The sequence below is a fragment of the Phocoena sinus genome, chromosome 8 (assembly GCF_008692025.1).
Source record: "Phocoena sinus isolate mPhoSin1 chromosome 8, mPhoSin1.pri, whole genome shotgun sequence".
Classification (NCBI taxonomy): Eukaryota; Metazoa; Chordata; class Mammalia; order Artiodactyla; family Phocoenidae; genus Phocoena; species Phocoena sinus.
This window is the reverse complement of record NC_045770.1, coordinates 70,999,279-71,018,387: the sequence shown is the minus strand read 5'-3', so window position 1 is coordinate 71,018,387 and position 19,109 is coordinate 70,999,279. Positions and strand designations below refer to the sequence as shown.

Genomic DNA, 19,109 nt, shown 5'->3' with positions numbered 1-19,109 from the left:
CAGGGGAAAACAAGGATTTTCTCTAAGCAGACATAAAGCATTGCTGTGATGTGCTGAAGATGGGGTGGCCCAGTCCCTGCTAATGATGGGCTCAGCCCCTTGTATCAGTTAGGGATTGCATTTGGTTGCCAGTAATAGAACAACCCAACTTAGGGTGGCGTAATCAAATTGAGTTTTAGTTTTCTCACTAGCAGGGATCTAGAGTCAGTTAATTTGGGCTAATGTAGTAGCTCCATGATGCTATCAGGGACCCAGGCTCTTTCTCACTTTCTACCCAGACTTTGGCAGGTGGCTTTCATCCTCATTTTTGTCACCTTGCAATCCAGCATAGAGTCTAAATTCCAGGCAGGATGAAGGGAAGGGTTAGCTAAGAGACCTAAGCATTCCTTCTTTTAAAGGCTTTCCTGGAAACCCATCCAGCAATTTCTGTGCACATCTTATTGGCCAGATTTATGTTACACCGTCAGCTCCAAGGGAGGTTAGTAAACGTAAGTTTTTTGTTGGGTACATTGCCACTTTGAAGAAACTGGGGCAAGGAAGAAGGAGGGAATAGATATCGGAAGCCAGTACATTTGTATTTGAGGACATGCTATGTGCCAGCCCTGGTGTTGTGCTCTTTCTGTGCATTGTCTCCTTTAATCCTCAAAACGACCCAAGGAGGTGGGCGTTGTCCCCATTTTGCAGATGAGGAACCTCAGACCAGAGAGGTTAGGGACTTGCCCAAGGTCACCCAGCTTCTATGGGCTGGAGCCAGCTCTTGAATCCAGGTCTGACTGGCTCTAATCCTATGCACTCTGGGTTTCTCAAGCTTGAGAAGTGACACATGTAGCCAAAATGGTCACCAAATGTCAGGAATTCCCTGTGTTTTTGAATAGTCACTGATTGCAGGTGCTCACAACGATAGTAATGACCTGCACAAGAAAGGCTTGTGTCATCTTAGCTGAACATCTGTGCCCTGCATGGCCAACTTCTCTGAATGACACCGTCACTGAAAGCCAAGGAATACTTCATTCTTTCCCACCACTGTGCTAAACTGAGCATTGCAAATCTATTGTGATGGATCTCCTGATTTGAGAAGTCATGTGTTACACTGGCGGGAACGCAAGGAGACGGGGAGAAGACCAAAAAACACTTTTGCCTTAAATCCTGTAACTTACTAAGTTAAATGTTTGTCAGGTAAGGTGGGGGAGTCGGGAACATTCCCTTCACCTTTCTTACCTGCAGCCAGAGCCTGAACGTTTTGGACACAAAGGCATCTTATCTGAGGTGAGTCCCAGCAGCTGTGGAAATAGAAGCTGTTCATAACCCCGAGTATTAGGGCCTAGAAAGCTGCCAGGTAGCAAGCAGACAGCCATTCTTTTCTCCATCCTCTAAAAGTTTGTTTTGCAGTAAATGCTGGTGTCAATCTGAGAAAAGGGTTTATCTTTCTCAATCAACTTTATATTCAGGACGTGTTGGCATGTATCGGAGTATGTACACTCATATGTACACACACAGTAGGGACTAATATTTGTAGTTATAAGTTAATTCCAAGGTTAGAAAAGACTGGCCAACTCCATGATTTGGGGCCAGCTTATGAGAACAGTATTAAATGTGGTTACCATGATTAAATCAGGCTTTAGGATTGTCTGGGTTTGACAGCAGAGGCTATTTTCTCTACTACTTTCTTATATCCCCTAGTGCCTGTACCAGTGGGGATATGTAGGTTCTCAATAAATACATGGAAGTTGATTGGTAAAGGAAGAGAAATCCCCATTACAGTTGGTTCGGCTAAGACATAGTACCCACAACCCCCGGGTTCTGAAGTTGAGGACATCCTCTTATTTTATTTTATTTTATTTTAAAATTTATTTTATTGAAGTATAGTTGGTTTACAATGTTGTGTTAATTTCTGCTGTACAGCAAAGTGACTCAGTTATATATACATTCATTTTCATATTCTTTTCCATTCTGGTTTATCACAGGATATTGAATATAGTTCCCTATGCTATACAGTAGGACCTTGTTGCTTATCCATTCTATATATAATAGTTTGCATCTGCTAATCCCAAACTCCCAATCCATCCCCACACCTCCCCACCCCCTGCAACCATAAGTCTGTTCTCTATATCTGTGGGTCTGTTTCATAGATAAGTTCATTTGTGTCATATTTTAGATTCTACATATCAGTGATATTATATGGTATTTGTCTTTCTCTTTCTGAATTACTTCACTTAGTATGCTAACCTCCAGGTCCACCCATGTTGCTGCAAATGGCATTATTTCATTCTTTTTAACGGCTAAGTAACATTTCATTGTATATATGTACCACATCTTCTTTATCCATTCATCTGTCGATTGAAGAAACCCTCTTTTCCCTTCAATTCTAATGTCATCCATTTAGGTGCATATTCGTTTTACTACATGGCTTTTACGAGAAGGGGCTGTTTATCTTTGTGGTGGGAATAACAAGGAGGTACAGTTACTTCGGTCTCACAACTGGAGTAAGCAGGTTATAAAGCTTCAGTATCTTGGCTGGGGTGTGACCCAGAGGGCAGCCAGAGCTTTAATCTTCTAGACAGCAGCCTAAGCACACCACTAAGGGGTGGTTTCCTGAATTTGAGAAACAGTAGAGAAGATAAAGGCCAACTTAGATGACTTGAAGGCTGGGGTTACACTGATGTGGTGATGGGAGGGAGGATTAAAGGAAGAAAAGAAAGACAAAGTTAAAACCTGTAATGTGTACATTGTGGAACAGAGTTGTCCCTTTAAAAACTTACGATAAGAATTGCTTTTTCTTAAAGTGCAGGTCCCTGAATATTTCCCATATGTTCCTACTACTTGAGCTTATAGAATCACTGGACTTTAGGAATGGAAGGGTCCTTGGAGATCACCATCTAAATACGTCATTATAAAATGATGTAATAGGACTCCTTCTGCTATAAGTAATAGAGACCAAACTCAGACTAGCTTAGGTGAGAAACAGAATATATTGATGCACAACCAAAAAGTCCAAGGATATATCTGGTTTAGGTATGGCTAAATCCAGGAGTTCAGGCCAAGTCTTTAAGATTCTATTTCTCTCCGTCTGCTTTTCCTGGTGTTGGTTTCACTCTCAAGTACCTGCTTCCCATGTAGTCGTAGCAGCTCAAGACCAGCTCCAACCAGAGTCCTAGAGCTAACTCTGATTGGCCTGGATTGGGTGATGTGTCAGCCTCTGAGCCAGTCACTGAGACTTTGGAGCCTCAGCTCCGCAGGGACTTGTAGAGTCAGCAGCACCTTTTAAACCACAAGGACTGAGCGTGGGGGAGGGTGATCCCCAAATGAAAATTGAAACACTGTTAGAAGGAGGGGTGGGAGATGGGGGGGAAGATGTTCCCGAGTGATGGATAGAAGGAGGTCCAAACAAGCTTCCCCCCCCCCCCCAACAAAGCTTTGGGTTTTCATGGAGAAGTCATGAGTACATGGACATGAGATGTGAGATTGCTTTTCTCAGTTTCCATGCCTAAGTTAAGGCCAACAGTTCAGCCTGCACACACTAAGAAGCAGACCTGTGTTAGGGTTTGTATTTTCACTTTACACTGATGTTTTAACCAGCTCCCTGACTGTTGATCTGCCCTGAATCAGTGCTGATTATTGGTAGCTGAGGTTCTGAGATATGTTGCAGGGACTCCTGAGGTCCGGCCACCAAGATGTAAATGCAGCAGCATTTCCATTGTTCGTTCTCCTGTTGAAATGGAGAACCCTCAGGCTTGGCCATTTCAAGGAGTGATGGATGTCTAGACCAGGACCTTTTTACCAAGGAGCACAAGTCGACCAGCTGCCCATTCAAGGTTCCCTGGTAATTTTTCTGGTCCCTCTGAGCTAGGCTGGAGTGGGTTCCCCTGCCTCCCCAGTCTAAACTCTGCTAAGCTTATGGAGCTGCTGCTGCTGTCTCTCTGGTATCAAGTAATGAGGAGGCAGACATAACTAGGACCCAAGGAGGTGGGGAGAAAGGCAGCTTCCAGTGCGAGATGGGCAATGAAAGAAACCTGCCCTTCTCTATGCCCCAGAAGCTCTTTAGCCTCGGTTCACGTCCTCCCCTGTCACCCCCACCCCATTCTCCTTTGCAGTTTCCAGGTCTGCATGTGTGCAAATCATGGACATGCATTTGGAGAGGCAGTAGAGAGCAGTGGCTACAGCACATGGGCTCTGCAGTCTGCCTGGGATTAAGCCCTGGTGTCTCTCTTTCCCAGCAGTATGGTCTTGGGCAAATCATTTATCTTCTCTGTGCCTCCATTTCCTTATCTCTGAAATCTGACTAATAATACTTCAAAGAATTGTGGTCAGGTCAGTGTTCTTGCATTCCTGTTTGAGCAGTTCCCCGACAAAATAGACAAGTAGTCATACAAAGAGATTGCTGTGCCAATTCTCTACCCACCATCTTGGAAGAATGTTAATTATGCAGCTAATTGTACTTTGGGCTGTGCTGGATGCCAGTGGGAGAGACCCTGGGCTCAGGAGCCTTCTAGCCAAGCTGACCTGCCCCAGACAGACAAGTGGACAAACAGCAAAAGGGAAAGGCATGAGAATACCACATGTACCGTTTATTTGTTCATGGGTATTTATAGAGCTCCTACTCTGTACCGTTATTTCGTGGAAGTTCTGGGCATACGGTGAATGGGCAGCTGGGCCTCTGGCCTGAAGGAGCTCATAGTCTACTTGGTCCAGTGTGATTAGTGTGATAGTGGGGCCGGCTGAGATCCTGATCTAGAGTGAGTGTGTGTGTGTGTGTGTGTGTGTGTGTGTGTGTGTGTGTGTGTGTGTGTGTGGTAGCTTCCTGGAGGAGGTGACATTTAAGCCAGATCTCAGAGGAGTAGAAGTTAGGCCAGCAGAGTAAGGGGATAGGTATGAAAGGAGCTCCAGGCAGAGGGAAGAGCCCATGCAAAGGCTTGGAGGTAACTGGAGTATAAAGTGTATCCTTTGGGGAGTCTTGGCTTGGGGGTTCCAGTCTGGATGGGGCTGAACGTGCTGCTGTCATTGCAGGGACATGGAGAAGGTGGAGCGGCAGGCGGTGCCCCAGGCCAACCACACAGAGTCCTGTCGAGAATGTGGCCGCATGGGACCCGGACATGCAAGGGATTGTTCTCATCGCAAACACGAGGATTCCTTTGGATTCGAGAGGCGGGAGCAGGAGGAAGACCGGTACCGCTCCCAGAGGGACCCACTGGAGGGCAAGCGGGACAGGAGCAAGGCCAGGTCCCCATACTCACCCACCGAAGAGGAAGCCTTGTTCGTGGATTTACCCTGTGGCCCGAGAGGCCAGCAGGCCCAGCCCCAAAGGGCAGAGAGGAATGGTGTGCTGCCTGGCACATCTGGCCCAGGAGAGCAGAACGGGACTGGCGGGTCCCAGCGGGTCTTTCCTTCCAGGACCAACGCTGAGAAGCACAGCCAGAGGAAGAGCAGCCTGGCGCACGTGGAGCAGTGGGCAAAGACCCAGAAGGTGGACGGCAGGAGGTCAGTAGTGGACTCAGGATCGCTGCCGCTAATGAGCATAAAAATGTCATAAGAGTAGCTATCACTTACCCAGCACATGCTGGTACATGCCGGCCTTGAACTCTACCTCTGTTATCTCCATAAATCCCTGCAACAGCCTTGCAAGGAGGGGTGATAGCCTCAATTTATAAACAAAGAAATTGGGGCTTGGAGAAGTATGGGAACCTGCCCAGGGCACACAGATAAGCGGCAAAGGCAGAGTTTAGACTCAGTCCGTGAGCCTCCCAAGTACACACGAGATTATATCGGGGTAGGGGTTTCCCATTCCCCAGGGAGCATGCCTTGGGACTGTCGGCATGTAGACAGTAACTGATCTTCTCCTCTTACTTAGCTACTTCTCTGCATCCGGGAAATATTTATAGCAGCTAGAGTAAATACAGATCCGTTTTTAATTCCAGGCACGTAGAGAAGTGCTCAGGCACTGTTGACATTAAGCTTTATTATACCCATTCCTTCAAGAAGTGGTTTTAATTATTTAGAGGGAATGCATCTCTTGCTATTTGCAAAGCACTATCTGTTTTTTATTATAATTTTAGATTAATTAGGACACATTTATGAATGTGAAGAATTCAGGGTCACTCAGCTTCCACATTGTCCTTAGAAGCCACTGTGTGTTGTCTTCACTTTGAAGACAGCAAATCCCCCTCGCCATCCTCAGGCTTCTATTTATTTATTTATTTTTGCGGTACGCGTGCCTCTCTCCCTGCTGTAGTCTCTCCCGCTGTGGAGCACAGGCTCCGGACGCGCAGGCTCAGCGGCCACGGCTCACGGGCCCAGCCGCTCCGCAGCATGTGGGATCCTCCCAGACCAGGGCATGAACCTGTGTCCCCCGCATCGGCAGGCGGACTCCCAACCACTGTGCCACCAGGGAAGCCCCATCCTCAGGCTTCTAAAACAAACCCCAGACTGGAGACGAGATAGCAAAGTCGTGGTGCATTCAGAAAACCCGCCAAGGGCTGGAGGGGCCACAGTGAATGTGTCAGAGCTCAGGCCAAGTCTGCCACAGGCCTGATACACATGCTTTAAAGTGCTGCTCTCCATTCTCCATGCTGTGAGGCCCACACTTTCCACTATGGGGTCTGGAGGTGGTGGTGCTCCAAGGGGAATAGGCTAGGCCTCTTTTTAGGTGGGTGGGGCTGTTGTGAATATGTGGGTGTTGTATGCATGTGTGGGTTGTGTAACTTCTTTAATCTGGTCCAGGTGGGCTGTTGTAAGGTTAGATGGTGGAGAACTCACTGGGAGTTAATGGAAACTCCCTAAGCAGTTGGTAGACATTGTTGTGGGTCAGACTAGGAGAAGGAAGGCCCTTTGTGTTGTAGCTAAGATACCTTCCCATTCCCTCCTGGGACAGACCAGGTGTCAGTTCTGTTTGATCAGATTTTGTGTTTTATTGAAAATAGCTACTGCCCAAGGACACAGAGGAGGGAAGCTGCTATTCTTGGTGCTGGGCTAGGTAGACCTCCTAGGAGGTAGTTCTAAGTGACCTTACTGCTGAGTGAGATTGGAAAGCTGTCAGGGGTTGGTATCGTGCAGGTCCTCATAGTCCAAGGTAAGGAATTTGGATTTTATTTGAAAAAGCAATAAGGAGAGCCACTGGAAGGTTTTAAACAGGTAAATGATGTGATCTGATTCACAAAGAAGATAAGAGCCTAGGGAAGAGGCTGTTGCAGTAGTCCAGCATGGTGCCAATGGAAATAGAAAGAAATAGATTTGAGGTACATTTTGGAGATTGAAACAGAAAAGCTTGTCAGTGAATTGGATGTGCAGGATGAGAGAAAGGGAAGAGGAACAAGGATGACTCCTTAAATTTTGACTTAACAACCGGGTGGTTGCTGAGATGGGGAAGGCTTAGGAACAAGTTTTGGGGGCAAATCGGGGTTTCCATTTTGGGGACTTTTAAGTTTGAGAAACCTATTAACTATCCAGTGAGGGAGGTGTTAGGTTAGGCACTTGGATATGGATTGTGGCGTGGAGGTTTGACATCTGGTTGGACATGCTGATTGGGAGCAATCAGTGCACAAGTGGTATCCCAACTTGGATGTTAGCAACAGAAGGGGGATCCAGTAGAGGAGACAGTGTGTCAGAGAGAAGCTACTCGTGATAAGTTAGCTGTTTCCTTTTATATGCATTGATAGCAACTCTTAGGAACTGAAGTCGGTATGGGGCTGACAAGGGCAGGTAAAAGCAGGAGAAACCAGAAATAGAAGCAGATAGAAAGGGCATGGGTTTGGCCCTGATAAGCCTGTATTTCCTACTGAAGAGTCTGGATTTAATCTTGAAGGCCCATGAAAGCCATTGATGGACTTAAAACAGGAGCATGGCATGATAGTGTCTAATATTTAGGAGGGTGGTTTGAAGGGTGTCGGCAGGGAAGAGGCCTCAGGAGATTTTTCAGACTAGATAGATATTCCTTACCTCATCTCAGTTCTCACACAGCAGGTCCATGAATATGGTGAAGAAATAAATTTCCCAGGCTATTCTGATGTACCCCACCCAAAATGAGAACGGCAGGTTTTTGTGTGTGTGTGTGCGGTACGTGGGCCTCTCACTGTTGTGGCCTCTCCCGTTGCGGAGCACAGGCTCTGGACGCGCAGGCCCAGCGGCCATGGCTCACGGGCCCAGCCGCTCCACGGCATGTGGGATCTTCCCGGACCGGGGCACGAACCCACGTCCCCTGCATTGGCAGGCGGACTCTCAACCACTGCGCCACCAGGGAAGCCCAGAATGGCAGTTTTAATTACCCCTTGTTTAAAAAACTTATTTTTATTAAAGTAATACCTGTATATAGTTTTAAGAATTTAAGTAGTATGACCCCATCCATCCCTATTCCTGATTCCACCACCTTTGAGGCAACCACTTCCAATTCTTTTAGTAGTTTTATGTATTTATCTCTATATTTCCAAATAAGGTAACTTATACTGCTGTTTCTTGAGTTTTCAGTTTTAGTTAGCTATCAACATTCTACTCTAGGTGATAAAGATTCAAGTCTCTTATTCCCCCCCTCTACCTTTCCTTTCCAAAGACACACTTACCCTTATCCCAGCTTCATAATATAGTTATAGCATAATTTTTGTTTAGATCACTAGTCAGTTTTTACATTATTACATAATGTGAAGTATAAATATTCACAGCTGGGCCATGTAGTATACAATAATTAAATTTCATTTGTGGTACAGTTTTTTATTTTCTGGTATTGATAATTTTCATGCTTATAGCTTGCTTAGTTTTCTCTGTACCCATTACTAATTCACCACCAAATTCATAGCTAAATGTGTAAATCTCTCTTTTCTCAGTACCCTCAAATAATCAGTAATCTACTTACAAGGTAAAAAATCCAAATAAGACCAATGGGTAAATACTGAAAAATGAGTGCCCTCATTTTATTTCAGAAACCTAGATCTACTCCCCAAAGACCAACCACTATGTTAAAAACAAAACAAAAATCCATGTTCTTCACCTTGCTTTGTTCCACTTAACATATCAATAAATTTATCGATAGATATTTTAAGATATCTTGGCTATCTGTATCAGCACATATAGACATATTATTAGTTTGAAATGGTGCAGAGTATTGGCATTGTATGCATCTACAGTGATCTTTATACCATTTCCCTATTGATGGATAATTAGGTTGGTTATAAACATTTGCTGTTACAAACTATGCTGCAGTGAATATCCGTGCTTAATTGTCTTTGCAAACAAGTGCAGGTATACTTGAAGAACAAATTACTTGAAGTGGAATAACTAGGTCGAAGGATATATGTGATTTTAATTTTGATTGATATTACAAAATTGACCTTCAACAATGCTGTTTGAGTTTATACCCCACCAAAAGTGTCCCTGTTTCCCCACCCCACATCATCTCTGAAAACTACTGTTTTAGGTTAACTGCTTGCTCTGGTGACCATAGAGAAGATGGTTAAATGGAGAAGAGTCTGGAAAGAACATGACCAAGTATGAGGCGGTCATATTTTGGGTAGGAGGTGAAGAAGACCTAAACAAAAGCGGTAAAGATGGTGAGGATTGTGAGGAGGGGATGGATAGGATACATAGACGTTGAGATTGGGTAGGTATAGGGCTTGGGAAACTGATTCATCCACGGCTGGAAGGTGAGGAGGGCCACAGGTGGAGTTGAGGTTAACATTCAAGTTTGACTTGGTTAATAGGTGCATGTAGCGCTGTGCACAAGGTGTGAGCATGGGAGAAAGAAATGAGCTTGAAGGGGAATGTGGTACCTGTGGAGTGGCCAGGTGGAGATAAGCCGTAGGTTATAGCGAATGTGGGTTCAGCTTAGGGAGAGATTTGGAAGTCATTGCCCTGGAGGTGGTAACTGATGCCCTGGCAGTAGTCAAGATCACTGAGGGTTGAATGCTTAGAGCAGTGGTTCTTAATCGTGGCCGCACAATTTGGTCATTTGAGACCCTGCTCAAGAGATTTTGCCTTATTTGGTCTGGGGCAAGGTGAGGGCATCAGTCTGTTTTTTTTTTTTTTTATAAATTTATTTATTTTATTATTTATTTATTTATTTAGGCTGTGTTGGGTCTTTTGTTGCTGTGCACGGGCTTTCTCTAGTTGCGGTGAGCGGGGGCTACTCTTCGTTGCAGTGAACGGGCTTCTCATTGCGATGGCTTCTCTCGTTGCAGAGCACGGGCTCTAGGCACATGGGCTTCAGTAGCTGTGGCACACGGGCTCTAGAGCACAGGCTCAGTAGTTGTTGCGTACTGGCTTAGCTGCTCCGCAGCATGTGGGATCTTCCCAGACCAGGGCTTGAACCCGTGTCTCCTGGATTGGCAGGCGGATTCTTAACCACTGCGCCACCAGGGAAGCCCCATCAGTCTGTTTTAAAAGCTCTCCAGGTGATACCAGTATATGAGAGAGGTTTGACATTTACTGAGGCCTGGGTCCCATGCTGGAAAATCTGATTCTGATGATCCGAATTTCAGCCTGGACATCAGGAGTTTTCAAAACCGCCCCCTACCCCTGGTGATTCTAACATGTAATCAGGGTTGAGAATAACTAGCTTAGAACAATAGCAGAGGGCCAAAGGCAGAACCCTGAGGATCTCCAGTCCAAGGGGGTGGGCAAAAGCAGAGTCTGCATAAAGAAGTCTAGCAGAAGATGGAGGAGGAAAACCGGAGTGTGGTGAGGGAAGTTTCATTCGGAAGGAGTCCAGTGGGCAGCAGGAGACTGCTCCCTGGATGTGGTGCCTTCTAAGGAGGCTGGGTACCACGGAAGGAGAATCTGGAAGGTCAGGGTCTCTCTGCTAGTCTCATGCTCAGTAGCAGAGGCCTTTGGTTCCACTGAGCTTCTTGATGGGCTTAGATGAGTAGACCTTCTTAATAGAACTAGAATTTTGAAGTTAAGTCAGGAGGCAGAGTAATGCGAGGGGAAGGCCAAAGGGAACCAGAAGGAAGGCATGGCCATTGAGAAACCCTTCGTGGCAGGGGTGCAGAAAGGACTTTGCAAAGCCGTACCGCTGGTATAAGTTGTAAGTTATGTAAGTTATAAGTTGTGGTTGTGAAATGTCTCTACATAACTCTGGCAGCCCACAGACCTACGTTATTCTGCTACACATAATGAGGGCTGGGGGCACATGGGGAGCTAAAGGATGAGAAGTCAACTGCAAGGAGATAAGAGGTGGTTGGGGAAGGCGTCGGACTGTCCCTAGGATGTGAGGGGGGAGTTCGAGCCCTTCTTATCTAAGGGGCAGGGAGACATTAGGTCCAAATGAAAACAGTTTGTTGGCCTTGGAGGTCACTGAGCACTCAGTAAGAGGAATCTCAGTCTAATGATAGAAATAGTTCTCAGGGGGCTGAAAAGTAAACGTGAGGGCTTGAAGACGACCCTTTGAGAAGAAAGCCGTCAGCCTCTGCGTAAGCCGAGTGCTCCACGTCGGATCGTTCACTTGTAGCATATTGCATATCAGAGTTATCTTTTTTTTTTCCTTAAAGGTGTGTTTGTAATTTCTCACAGTCAAGTAATAAGTAGTTCTGGCTGTTCAATAAAGGAACCTCCTGTTGATAGTACAGAAGAGGGTTATCCCCGCTCCGTGTATGATTGAGACTGTGCTAAATTGGAAGGAGGGTTATTTGAACTGTAATATGATCTCATATTCTCGGCTCTAGACCACATAGGGAATTATTTCTAATTGTTCTTTTAGTGCTTGGAGATGTATATTATATTTCACTTTTTAAAACTCCTTTAGAATGATGGTTTGCAAGGACAGACTGATACACCCTTAGAATCTTACCACATTCTATGAGGTTGTTTCGAAATTCTAGCCTTCCATTTTTTCCCCGGTGTTTAAAGTAATGCATACTTGTAAAATATAATGGCAGGGGTGGGTGTTGAGTCAGGGATGCAAACATTACCACGAGGAACAGAGTAAAACGTGGAAGGTCCTGCACAACCGATGTGGAAGCTCAGGTAAGGACTGCCTGCTGCGTAAGTAATTGGTTATAAAACTTGATTTCACGTTTCGATATGACCATTTTATAGGGGCTACATCAGAATATATAGGTGCCTTTTGGAAAGGGAGCCCCCCCGTGGCACAGCGGGATTTGAGGGCAGGAGACCTCGAGCCTTCTTTTGGATAAAGCTGGGGTTGGGGGCCAGCAAATGGATCTGCTCTTAGGACAGAGCTGCTCTGCGCGTTCCTGCCTGCTCCAGGGTGACCTTTACCTCGTCTTACAACCCTACCTCCTGTGTCCCTCCCTCCACCATCCGTTGGTTACTGTGGTTTGGCCTCTGGCACCAGGACTCACCATTGCACTGGGGTCTTTGGGGACGTGCTTTGCCTCGTTTGCATTTTGCTTCAGGCAGAATGAGCAATGGTTAGTAAAGTCATGAACTCCCCGGGGGAAGCCCCCAGCCTGGTTTCTGCCAGTGCCACCACTGCTGTTTGAGGGTTCAGGCACTGCCCCTTCCTCAGAGACACATTCCCCTCTGACTCTGGGAAATCCATAGCAAACCCTGCCACCTGGTGGCAAGGAGACAAGCTGGGCAAGCTGAAGAGATCTTAAAATTACTTCCCGTAATTGCAAAGATAACGATAAAAAAGGAGAAGAAAGCCCCCATTTTTTGAATGACAACTACTTTTAACCCTCACAACAATCTATTAAATGGTTCTTAGTAGCCCCATTTTACAGTAAGGAGAGTGATACAATGAGTTAAAAAACAATTAGAACAGCACTTCTCAAACATCAACCGCCTGGAGGGCTTGTTAAACCACAGGTGGCTGGGCCCCACCTCCAGGGTTCCTGATTTCAGGTGGGGCCTGATAACCTGCATTTCTGACAAGCTCCCAGGTGGTGCTGTTGCTGCTGGACTACACTTCGAGCTTAGAACAAGGTCTGGTGAGCGCCGCTGTATAAAGATTTGTTAGATAAAGTTGATAGGTAAAGGCAGAGTCAGGATTCCAGCCCAGGCCTGGCTCCAGAACCTGTCCGTTTTACATCCTGCTGCCTCTCAGGTTAGACTTTTAAAGCTTAATAAAACTGTAGTTGGCCCTTGCTGAATTTTTCTTTCAGAAAATAAGATGGCTGGTCGGTAGTAGTTTTCACCATCCTATCCGGCTTTTGTGTGCTGGAGTATTTGTTGAAGGGCTGGTCATGTGTCAGCACTTTCTCAGGCCGCGGACAACACCACAGAGTGTAAGACACAGTTGCTGTGCAGCAAGGATTTACAGCTTGTCTGGGGAAGAGACAGCTTACGGGTAGGAAAAGGTTACATCAATACAGGACCTTGGAAAAGTTACAGACTATACAGTAACTAGGTCAGAGCAGGGCAGGAACCCTGAGGGCTGTGGCATTGCAGAAGGCCTCTGTGGAAGAGGCATGGGACAGTGTCCTGGAGAATGAGTGAGATTTGGTGATAGGGTAAGGTGAGCCCATACAGGTAGGGGAAGGAGGAACAGTATTATGAGAGTAAGGAGAGAGAAGTGGGAAGGGAGCACCCACTGGTGAAGGTACTGCCTGTGTGTCAGGCAAGGAGCCTGTGTTCTCTTCCTGTCTCATGTATTCTTCAGGGCAGCCTTAGGAGGGAGGTAGCTCTGTCCTCATGTTATAGGTAAGGAAGCTGAGGCTCAGAGCAGTCAGGTAAGCTGCCTAAGGTCACACAGCCAGTGGATTCAACCCTAGGTCAGACTTCCTCTGCTTTTTCTACTGCAGAAAGTTGTCCAAGTGTGTAGGAGGCCAGGCAAGATTAGGGTGAGGCCCTCACACTCAGGCTCCAGCAAGTGCAGGGGTACACCTGAGAGGGGGGTGCCTCCTTAAATGTTGGACCCTTGACGGCCAACTTGCCCCAGTTTGATCCTGGCCCGGGTAGGAGGAGCAGTGAGAAAACAGCAGTAAGGGAAGGTGGGTTGAGGTCAGGTGCTAGAGAGCTGAGAGTATCAGGAGAAAGGGGTTAGATTTTATTTCATAAGCATTAGGGAGCCATTGATGGTTTTGGAGCACAGGAGTGATTATATCCAAGCAGTTGACTCTGTACAGCATGGAAACTAGTTAGGAAGGTCTCAGAGTTGTCCGGGTGGAGGTAGTTAATCAGGATCTGGATTAAAGTAATAGGGAAAGAAAGGAACTGATGCCAGCCACTTCCTTTAAGAACCTCCGGGGCTTGGTGCTGGGGAACATCTTGGTGACCGGGAGAATCACGAGGCATCTCCTAGAGATATGCACGCCTGATGGAAAAGCTGACTGATGGCAAGAGGGAGAGGCAGGTTTAATCACGCTGCACTTGAAGTGGGGCAGCCAAGTCGGCCTGGTAGGGGGGTTGACCCTCCAACGTTGATGGATAAGGTGGTTTAGGAATCCTCTGCAAAGGGAAGAAGTGACTGAAGTCCTGGGTGTCTGCGTTGATTGTTCTTTGGGGTTCATACAGGGCTCTCTCACGTGCCTGGCTTTGTGGCTTTGCCTAGCTGTGTTTCCAGAAGCCCAGCAGACCCCTTGCTGGTCCTCTTACCTGTGCTCTCCTTTCTCCTCAGCCTGCCCCTGGACCAGACCCTTCCTCGCCACGGTCCCAGCCAATCCCTGTCCTTCCCAGAAAACTACCAGACTCTTCCCAGGAGCAGCCGACACCCCTCAGGAGGCTCTTCACCCCCTCCCCGCAACCTGCCGAGTGACTACAAGTACGCGCAGGACCGAGCCAGCCACCTGAAGATGTCGAGTGAGGAGCGCCGGGCACACCGGGATGGCACCGTGTGGCAGCTCTACGAGTGGCAGCAACGCCAGCAGTTCCGGCACGGCAGCCCCACGGCGCCCATCTGTGCCGGTTCCCCAGAGTTCACCGACCAGGGCCGAAGCAGGAGCATGCTAGAGGTGCCCCGCTCCATCTCTGTGCCTCCATCTCCCTCGGACATCCCTCCCCCGGGAGCCCTGAGGTCCTTCCCACCCCGGCGGCCACACACGCCAGCAGAGAGGGTCACTGTGAGGCCACCGGACCGGAGGAGGAGTGTGGACATCTCACTGAGCGGTTCTCCCAGGAAGACATGGGGCCACACCACCAAGGTGAGACTCCGGACGCCCTGCCAGGCTGCTGGGGCCCAGCATTAGGGCGTTAGGAGCCTCACATGGTTTGAACACAAACTTGAGCAATGTAGGAAAATGATAGGTAACACTTACGTAGTACTGTACTTTAGCGCCGGGTGTAGCGCTAAAGGCTTTAATTCTTACAACACCCCTATGAGGTAGGTGCTATTATTTCAGGTTTCCCCCGCTATCTGAAGGTAGAGTGTTCCTGTGAAACCTTTAGTAAGCCAAAGTGGCATAAAGCGAAGAAGCAATTACATTTTCTGTGAAAGTGAAAATCCCCTTTGGATTTCGGTTATCAGGTGCTAAAGGTGGGTCTTTTGTAAAATCAAAGTGGCATAAAGCGAACTTCTGTAAAGCAGGGGATACCCGTATGCCCATTTCACACGTGAGAACTCTTAGGCATTAAGGGATGAAGTTACTTGCACAGGGTCACACAACTAGAAGTCTGCTTCCTTGCAGCTTGGAAGGCAGGGAAAGATGTCTGTGTTTAACTAGTTCAGTTATTTATAATAACCTGACTTAAGTTTTAAATCCAGGGGGGCTCTCACAGTTTGTCATTGTCATAACCTGGTGAGAAAGATGTGTATCCCAATTTGACGGATGAAGAGTCTGAGGCTGAGAGAGGTGCCACGCCATGTGCTTGGCTGCCCTGATAGTGAGTGGCAGAGGCTCTGGCCCCCGCCCCCCTCCACGCCCTGCTCTCGGTGTGACCATGTCTCCCCTTCTGCAGAACTCCTCTCATCTGGACCGACGCTCCATGCCCTCCATGGGTTACATGACCCACACTGTCAGTGCTCCCAGTTTACATGGAAAATCGGTAAGCAGCACCTCCTCTCCCCCTCCAGGCGACTGATCTTATCCAGCTTTCAAAGGGCTAATCTCATCAGAGTTCTCCCCTGAGCCAGTCAGATGCAATCCCCATTTTAGAGATGAGGAAACTGAGACTCAGAGGTCGAATGACTTGCTCAGGCCCATCCCGCTGGCATTGGGACCTCCTGAGGTCAGCGGAAGAGCAGGGGGTGGGGGTGGGGGTGGGGGGGGGAAGTGGAGGCGACTGTGGTGTTTATTCTCTTTTGGGCAGCATTTTGTCTGCAGCATTTTCCAGCCACCTGCCTTTTTCTCCGGCTAGCTCCTCTCCTTTCTTCCTGGTCTTTGCTTTGATTAGTTCACTGTCTTCAAAACTTAAGTCTGGGTGAGGTTGCACTGCTGGTGGCTGTTTCCTGATAAAAACTACTTCCTGCAGCCCCTTTTCTGCCAGTGCCTTTACTTGTCCTAATGACAGAATTAATGCAATAATTACCTAATGGTGTCGTATCAATGCTGTGCCGGCACCGGGGTGAAGAGTAATTACAGCGTCGTGCTCCTGCGGTGCCTAATTTCCTCATGATGTGTCTACACACCTGCAGCTGGAGGAGCTCTCACTGCTTCTCACCCGGTTACGGCGGCACCAGGCCAAGTTGGCCAGGGTGCGAAATTTCGCCATCAGCCAGTTACTGCAGCACGAGCTGACCTTTCCCAGCTGCCAGGTCAGCGCCGGTGGGCTCTCTCAGGGCTGGGGGCCGCCCCGGGGACAGGGGAGTGACATGCTGGCCTGTGCTCCCTCGTGCCCGTGCTCTAGTCTGTCCTGCTGTCTGGCTCTCTCCCTTGTTCCTGCCTGTTTGCTACTGGATGCTACTGCCAGACACTGTGCAGCCATCGTGGGGCCCACGCCCCTGTTGCTGGGGAGGAGGCTGCATGTGGTGTGAGGGACCTGAACTGTGGCTTCTCTGCCTGTGAGTAATGACTGCCAGGCTGGTGTGTGGTCACGTCCAAGGGCTGTGCTAGCTGTCATCCTTGTTGCCACCTTGGGTCCTCCTTGGGATGCTGAGAGGTGTGTGTCAGCCTGGAGGGAGAAGGCATGGTGCCCTCTCATCTGGATAGTGCCCTGCTGACTGTCAGGGCATCTTCACACCCCTTGTCTCAGTGAATTTCACAGTAGCCTGGGAGAGGTTAGGGAGGACAGGTGGGAAAGTGACTTGTCCAGGATCCCTCAGCTAGTGGCCTGCAGGCTGGAGCCAGATTCCAGGTCCTGTCTGGCACAGTGTTCTAAACTGTTTCCAAGACATGAGGGGTTGCAGGCAAGCTCCTCGAGGAGTAGCCAGACAGTCGTTCTCCTGGGCATCCCGAGCATCTTAAAGAAGATGCTGGCCCACACGAGCCTGGTCCCCCGAGCTGCACAGAAGTAGGCAGAGGACAGATGAGGAGGTTGAGGGACTTGTCACTATCCTTACCTGTCCTATTTTAGTGGGACCTGAGAGATACAGGAAATGTATTTGGAAAAATGAATATAAGGGAGCACATGCAAAAATCCTAATTTGTGAATTTGGGTGATTTTTAGTAACATTGCTCTGTCCCTCTTACTGCAGGACTGGGCTGATTGAGGAAGTAGGGATGGGTAAGGAGACAGTTTAGGGACAGAAATAAGATCTTGCAAACCACTGGTGTCCCTGGCAGTGCTCCTTCAGGCCTTCTCATGCTTAAAAGCACTGCCTGAACGTTTTGCATTATTTATTTTTGTTTGTTTTACATCAGCGCTCTAAACTCGGACCACCTTCCTAGCCCTGGCTTGCTTTGGCTTGCTGAGAGGCCTCTTAGTTGGCTGAGAAAGTGCCCGGACTGTTCTTCTTAAGCTTTTGTAGCCCCTCTCCCTCACAGTTAGCTTCTGTGATCCATTACATAGGAAGCACAAGTTCTAGGAAATCAAAGAGTCTTTTCCTTATTCTCACTGTTTCTGGTAATTATACTGAAGAACTCAACAGACTGTCAGAGATGACACAAGCAGACAGGTCTGCCTGGACCTTCCTTATCTAGCTCCTGACCCAGCCACCTTGGCTCCATGCTCAGCAAACGGAGCCAAAACTTCCAGGAAACTTTCTGCAGCTCCTGGTGCTTATCGTTCTAGAACCCAAGGTCAGAAGGGAACCTCCTCGGGTCACCTAGGTCATCTCCATGCCTCTTCCAGGCATCCATCCGCACCCATCAGGGGGTCATTTTCCTTCATGCGTGTGAAGTGGCCCAGTGCAAAGGTTTGGAGCGTGGCATGTCCTCTTCCAGGTAGACCTCTCTCGTTCTGTCTCAGGAGCTCGCCTCCGCCTCAGCTGCTCTGCTGGCCTGGTCCTCTGGTGGGATGTGTGCTGTCTCCCTCCTCATCATCAAACTGTCCCCAGCCAATGGTGGGAACAAGCTGGCTTTCCCCACATGGTAGACCTGTGAGATCCACTATGCTGAGAGAGCTCTGAGCTGCACCGAGACATTTGTGCTTCCTCTGTGGCCTGGATGTGTTGGTCTGCTGTGGTCTCTTGTCCCCGAAGCTGCACAGGTGTAAATGGGTCACACGTGAAGCCGAGTTGTGGACACCTTTGGTGTTCATAACTGGCTTTTTTCTCTCTCTGCTTCATTTGAAGGCTGACGATACCTACCTCCAGCTGAAGAAAGACCTGGAGTACCTGGACCTAAAGGTGAGTGGCCTCAGGGGTCTTGCTGTCCTGGGACACTTACCTTTCTGAGAGTGTCAGCCTCATTGGAGACCAGCCCCAAAGCCAAAGGCCTTGCAGGTCTTAACAAATCTGGGTTTCAAATGAAGATGTCTCCTGTCTGAATCAGAAGGGGGATTTTTTGTTTTGGGGTTTTTGATTTTTTTCTTTGGTTGCTGTGGCCTTTGGAAATTTCATTTTTAAATTGAATCTAATTGACATATAACATTGTATTAGTTCCGGGTGTACGACATAATGATATTTGTATCTATTGGGAGATGATCACAAATCTAATTAACATCCATCACCATTCTTGGTTACAAATTCTTTTTTTCCTTATGATGAGCACTTTTAAGATCTACTCTCTTAGCAGCATTCAAATATGCAGTACAGTATTGTTAACTGTAGTCACTATGCTGTACATTCCATCCTCATGATTTATTTATTTTATAACTGGAAGTTTGTACCTTTTAGAAGAGTCTTATTTCTTGTAGCCTCAGACTCTGGGCTCTTCTCAGTTTCTTGTGAATTCTGCTGTAAGGTCTCTGGCTTG

General features: G+C 47.7%; 1 protein-coding gene across 18 annotated transcripts in view; it reads left to right on the top strand.

Annotated features, from left to right (window-relative positions):
* Nucleotides 1-19,109, top strand: part of PLEKHA7 (pleckstrin homology domain containing A7) — a 213,581-nt gene that overhangs the window by 159,232 nt on the left and 35,240 nt on the right. For 15 of the 18 annotated variants that reach the window (XM_032639737.1, XM_032639732.1, XM_032639734.1 and 12 more), the window contains 4 exons: nucleotides 5,005-5,475; nucleotides 14,498-15,020; nucleotides 15,775-15,861; nucleotides 18,488-18,541. In XM_032639737.1, the coding sequence (XP_032495628.1) occupies nucleotides 5,005-5,475; nucleotides 14,498-15,020; nucleotides 15,775-15,861; nucleotides 18,488-18,541 (1,135 nt within the window). The remainder of the gene's footprint in view (nucleotides 1-5,004; nucleotides 5,476-14,497; nucleotides 15,021-15,774; nucleotides 15,862-18,487; nucleotides 18,542-19,109) is intronic. The other 3 variants (XM_032639739.1, XM_032639738.1, XM_032639745.1) reach the window with 1 other exon arrangement.